Source organism: Toxorhynchites rutilus, chromosome 2, assembly GCF_029784135.1.
Source record: "Toxorhynchites rutilus septentrionalis strain SRP chromosome 2, ASM2978413v1, whole genome shotgun sequence".
In the NCBI taxonomy this organism is placed as follows: Eukaryota; Metazoa; Arthropoda; class Insecta; order Diptera; family Culicidae; genus Toxorhynchites; species Toxorhynchites rutilus.
The window spans coordinates 12,519,465-12,525,464 of record NC_073745.1 but is presented as its reverse complement, the minus strand read 5'-3'; the positions used below and the strand labels follow the sequence as shown (position 1 = coordinate 12,525,464).

General features: G+C 38.2%; 1 protein-coding gene across 1 annotated transcript; it reads left to right on the top strand.

Moving 5' to 3' along the window:
- The first annotated feature begins 538 nt into the window (after positions 1–538).
- On the top strand, positions 539–5,013 carry LOC129767741 (beta-1,3-glucan-binding protein 2-like). The gene is made up of 3 exons (XM_055768901.1): positions 539–1,331; positions 1,386–1,692; positions 1,746–5,013. The coding sequence occupies exons 1-3, from the start codon at positions 579–581 to the stop codon at positions 2,300–2,302; spliced, it is 1,617 nt and encodes a 538-aa protein (XP_055624876.1). The 5' UTR covers positions 539–578; the 3' UTR covers positions 2,303–5,013.
- The last annotated feature ends 987 nt before the right edge of the window (positions 5,014–6,000 follow it).

Below are 6,000 nucleotides of genomic sequence, written 5' to 3'. Positions count from 1 at the left end.
TCGTGGGAATCAACATTTTTAATCAAGTCCCGTTTGGAAATACGAAGGTCACTTTTTTCCCGTACATCCATTTGTACTCTATTGTATATATAAAGGATTCTTCTATATCCTAGAATGTTTAAATCAGAGACTTTATCAGAGACACTGGATCTACATCTACAACTACATCATTATCCGAAAAGCATCTTCGTTTATCGTTGAAAATAATAATCTGACGATCCTAACGATATGAAATATGTAGCCTTTTACGATTTTTGTTCCTTCTTGGAATAAGATTTACCATTACTTACCTGATATCCCATTCATGAACAAATAAAGACAAACATGTGAATGTATGTACTATCCATTGTGCTAAGCAGTTTCCCACGCATTTTTTCACCCTTCGATTCGAGCGTTAATGAGCGCACAGCATGCGTTAATATTAATTTCGTTTGATAGTCGTGATCGTTCATACTACGTATTAAACTGTTACAATGAGGAGCCAATTGAGAGTTTGGACTCTGGGAAGGGAAAATACGATCCTACAGGCCCTTATTCATTATATATTTAGAACTACCAGTAGAACTATTTAAGTCAAGATGTTCAGTGGAATGTTTCCTCCAATTGCTTTGGTCTTCGTGCTCCAGTTAATGCTGGTTTGTGAAACGACACCACGCCGGGCGATTCGCTATCGACCACCAAAACCCCGATTTGAAGTGTACAAGCCAAAAGGTTTAATTGTATGGATCCCTGCCGAAAATGGTATCACTCAGTTCTCATTCCATGCCAAGCTTAACCAACGCTTTTGGGATGATTATGAAAGTGGTCACTGGGCCCAAACTATCAATCGACCTAAAGATGGTCGATTTGTGTTTGTCGATCGCAAAGCGGAACTTAAGCTGGGAGACACAATTTACTTCCGAACGATGATTACGCATAACGGTGTGACGTATCGTGGGAACCATGGAATTTATGAGGTCAGCAGATACAGCGGAAGTAATGCAGGAGCAGGTGGGGGAAGCCGATTCCCGTTGTCTAGTTCAACATTGCCTCCTTTCGTTTACAAGAACAATGAAAGGAGAACGAAAGGTGTCGATCAGGATGCGTACGTACCAATGGGTCCGTTCGATTACGAATCGGGAGAACACCGTTCGCCACCCTTAATTCGTACCAGAACAATCGCAACGCAAACGAGTGAGGAAGAAATAGGACATAAAGAATGTGATAGAGCTCAAACGATGATCAATGGAAGGAAGATATGTAGTGGAAGGCTGATCTTTGAGGAAAACTTTGATACTAGACTGTTGAATCAGCAAAAGTGGCGCATCGAGAATCGCTTCGCCTCGGACCCCGTAAGTATTTTTGTGTGTGATTGGTTGTTTTTCTCTCATAAATACACTTTACAGGACAACGAATTTGTCGTGTACGCCGATTTCCAGGAAAATATTCAACTACGCAATGGAAAGCTTGTAATAAAACCTACGTTGTTTGAGGATAAATTTGGCGCAGGGTCAATTAATACTAAGTTCATGTTTGCTGAAGAATGCACGGGAGTACTGAACTCTCGAGACTGCATACGAGATCGCCAGATCGATTTTGATATGATTCCACCGATACTATCAGCACAAATTTCGACTTACAATTCGTTCAAGTTTATATACGGAAAGATTCTCATCAGAGCAAAACTGCCCAAAGGTGATTGGATATTCCCACGTGAGTGTAATAATTGAATGTATCGAACTTTTAACCCATACGTCTCTCATTAGAACTTTACCTGAGACCAAGCAGCGAATTTTATGGACGGGATGAATACGCGTCGGGGTTGATACGAATTGCATTTATCCCCGGTGGACCCCGACTTCGAAATCAATTGTCTGGTGGATTGATATTGAACAACGTGGAGCCTCTTCGCAGCGCCAAAATATGTACCCTAACTAGAACTTACAACTGGAGTGAAAATTATCATCAGTTTGGCCTAAGTTGGAGCCCGCGCGGCATTTACATGGAAGTTGATGGAGAGGTTTACTGTCACATTGAACCGGAACAAGGATTCTACAAAGAGATAGTATCCAGCAAGCCACAAATTGCCAATCTGTGGAAGCTTAGTCGAAATCCGATGGCTCCATTCGATAAAGAGTTCTACATAAGCTTGGGTGTAGGAGTTGGCGGACACTATGATTTTCACGATTTCCAAGGCAAACCGTGGAAAGATCTGTCCGTTAAAGCAATGCATAGCTTTTGGAGTGCACGCGGCAACTGGTATCCGACGTGGAATTTGGATAGTGCATTACTTGTAGATTATATAAAGGTGTACGCGATTTAATTACGATAAAGATTTTGAATGTTCCTATAAACCCATATATGATGTTAATGTTCCCGCCACCTTTCCCTACAGAGGTTGGAGCAAGACGAGTTATCTAAAACATATTATTTTTTCCTCAGCTTTGAAATCAGTTTAACAAAAAAAAATTTTACATGGAAATTGAAATTAATTTTTTTTATTTTTTTTGCATTATCAAAACCAAGCCAATACTCAGTCGCCGAGTCGGTACGGTTCTGACAAGACCCTTGCAGCCAATTGGTCCACCAGAGCATAACTCTATCCGCTAGCCTAGTTTTGGATAGACAACGAATATCCCCATTCAGAGAAGTGTCGAGAAATTTTCCTTTACGAAAAAATCCTAGACCGACCTTCCTTTGCATCTGCGCGACGCGCGCGAGGCTCAAGATTTTATATACTTTTTTTTTTAATGTTACAAAAGAAAACATCAAAACAAAAAAATAAAATAGTCCATTATCACCAGTATCATGACAGACATAATACTAGAACAAGAAACACTATATGCAATGAACTATCCAAACTAAGTTATCCGCGCGTAGAAAACTTCGTCAGTTATCTGCTATCTGGCTCGTCATAAAAAAAAATCGATTGTTAAGAAAATACAGCTTTAATGTGTGGAATACAGCGCCTCTTGAATTCTGTAAGTGTTGTTGCGCATTTAATATGTCTTGTCATCGAGTTGAAAACGTTTATTCCTTTGAAGTACAATGAATTTTGGGAAACTAATGTCAAGAAATGGGGCGTTCTCAATTCATTTGCATTTCAAGTGTTATATCTATAGAAATAATTTCCGCTTTCAACTCGAACACACAAATATCGAGGCAGCAAACCGTTAACTATATAAAAATCAACACCATAGTTTGCTTCATAGATAACCATTGCAGAGCGTCCAATATTAAAATGAGGAGCAAATACGTTACATTTTAGAATCAACCGCATTATTTCGTTTTGCAAGCGCTGTCATTTCGATATTTGTGTAGCATTGGCTAGAAATAAAATGGAAGAGCAAAAGTCTAAATGAGGAGAGATGACTGATTTGTCTAGTTGCAAACAGTTAAATCGTTTTTCAACCGACATAAGATTCCATACTTCTTGGCAATTTTCTCGATGATATTGTCCATTTAGAGAGTTGAACTTGAGTTTGTCATCAATAATCACGCCAAGATATTCAATCTCCTTAACGCGATCAATAGTCTCATAATCAATTATAATAGAGACGTTTTCATTTGAACAGTAGGTCATACGGGCATACGTTTGCCTGGTGTATTACCTTTGCCTGGTTTTTAGTTTTGGAATATATCATTCATATATTTTGCACGGGCCGGCAAAAGTTCTTCAGTTCCTCACCCTCGTTAGATTGGGACTTCACCCCCATTACATTGACCTCAACATATTTTTTACGAAAAATTTTTCCTCCGATGACGTCAATACGTAAATACCCTCAATCTTTCCAAGTTTCTTATGAGAGAGAGCATGATGCACGAAAGCAGGGCTCAACATTTTCGAAGACGAAACCTGAAAATAAATTGATTTCAGTTGATTTTTGCCGTGCTTTCGCCATTGAAGAACAGTCGAGTTCATTTCCATTTCAGTGTCTATTGGAATTCACTTCTTTTTGCTTGCAGTTGCGTGTCTTATGTATGTTGAATCGAAATGTAAGCCCCGGAACTAGCAAAAACAAAAACTGAATGACAGAGAACTTGTTTCGCAGTCAAAATGGTTCGAAATTTACTTTTTTTATGGAACGGAGGTTCGATTTGTAGCGAAGCTGTTCCTGTAGTGGACAGTCCAATCTGTAACGATATTATGAGTCGAAGCATGCGTCAAAAATGTACAAGTTTTTCTGGAACAGTATGTGCCCAAAAACTGAGTTAAAAGAACAATTGAATAGTCAGCGATCGTGCTGTGCATAGAAGCAAGCTACATTGTAGCGGAAAAAATATTGCTCGATCAAAAACTGTTTGTCCGGAAGTCAAATATTCGATACTTTTTGAAGGATACTGTTTGGTTTGAGATTTGTACAAGCACTGTTTTGTTTGCCACTCTTCATTATCACATTATCACAATTATCAGTTGCAGCAATGTCAAACACGGAAAACATTCGACTGAAATATGTAAGGTAACCGTACCTTGTACCGATAGGGTCGAAGAACAGACCGAAAAATATTTTAGGCATCCAATAACTGAATATTTGCTTGTCGTGTTTTGTGTCGAATATATTTAATCAGTACACGTTGATCAAATTTTGTCTGCCAAAAAGAGTCAAATATTTTGCTTCGGTCAAACAGTATATGAGCACCCTAAAGAACATCCCAAGCTAACCGAACAATTTGAACTTGAGCCTGCAAGGCAAATCGGTTCATGACTCAACCAGATAAATAAAACGAAAGAAAATTCGTGTTATTCGAAAAACAAATGAGAAAATTTAATTCTGCCTATTTTCTGATACACCAAGGTTTTTTTATGCGGGAGATACGTACCTCGTAAAAAAACCTCGTTAATTGGAAAATCCGCGTAAAAAATACCGTGTTAATTCGAAAATCCGCGTAAAAAACCGCGTTTATTGGAAAATCCACGTAAAAAAACCTGAGTGTACTGATAATTTTCAAAGTATAGTCAACTAAGAAATACGTTGACGCACTCCAGACGACGAAGGCTGGGTTTACTCGCAGATTTGGGCACTTCAAAACACATGAGAGAATTCTCGATTTTTTTCTATTTCATTCAGTAGCAACCTCTAGCGTCCAATAAACTGACTCAAAAAAGTAATCTAAATATTGTAATATGTTTTTAATATCCGAAAGAACACCCAATTTAACCGTGATCATGTTACAAGTCTTCATATTATAAAATAGAATTTTTTTTCTTGTTTCAATGCTGTAGTGAGCCATAGGAAGAACCGGTTAAATCCGTATATGCCTATACCTGGCCTCCACTGTACTAAACATAATTGTCGTCCAAATTCATTTTCCGTTCTTTTTTCATTTTCAAACGATTAACACATTTCAATACAGTTGACTAGCACTCAGATGTTTTGTGTTTCAGACTACACCTTGAGCACATTTCACATTCATTGCAATTAGTCCTCTTATGTCCAAATTCTCCTCATTGGAAGCATCGCAACACATTAATCGCGAGGACTACGTAGCACCGATCAAACCTGACATTTACGATTTTCGCATTTAAGAAACGATTATATGCGTCTACATCTATTTTAATTATTATTTAATTAATTATTAACATTTAACTTATTGTATGTGAAGCGTGGATTTTACAACATGTTCAAAGCTTTCATGTATTTTATTGTGAAGACATCGGAGGAATGCTGATCGTTCATGTCCACAAGTTTTAGTCTCGGCACCGATGTGGGAACAACAGCGCTATAGTCACACACATTGCTTTGAATATCATTTTTTACATAATTTACGTTGACTCAGTTGCGCATTCAACAATGATGTATCCATCTCTATCAGTGTTCTATTGGATCAAGATTCAATTCTAAATGTTAACGAGTATTTCTGCAAACCATTTTTTGCTTGATATTTTCGTTAGAACTTTCGCACATCCGAAATAAGATCGCTTTTTTCCCCCACAACCCTGGTCTGATAAACGACCAAAAGACATTTACATTCTCCGTGATATTTTGACGTGGGACTACGTCTAACCGGAGTATATGGGGG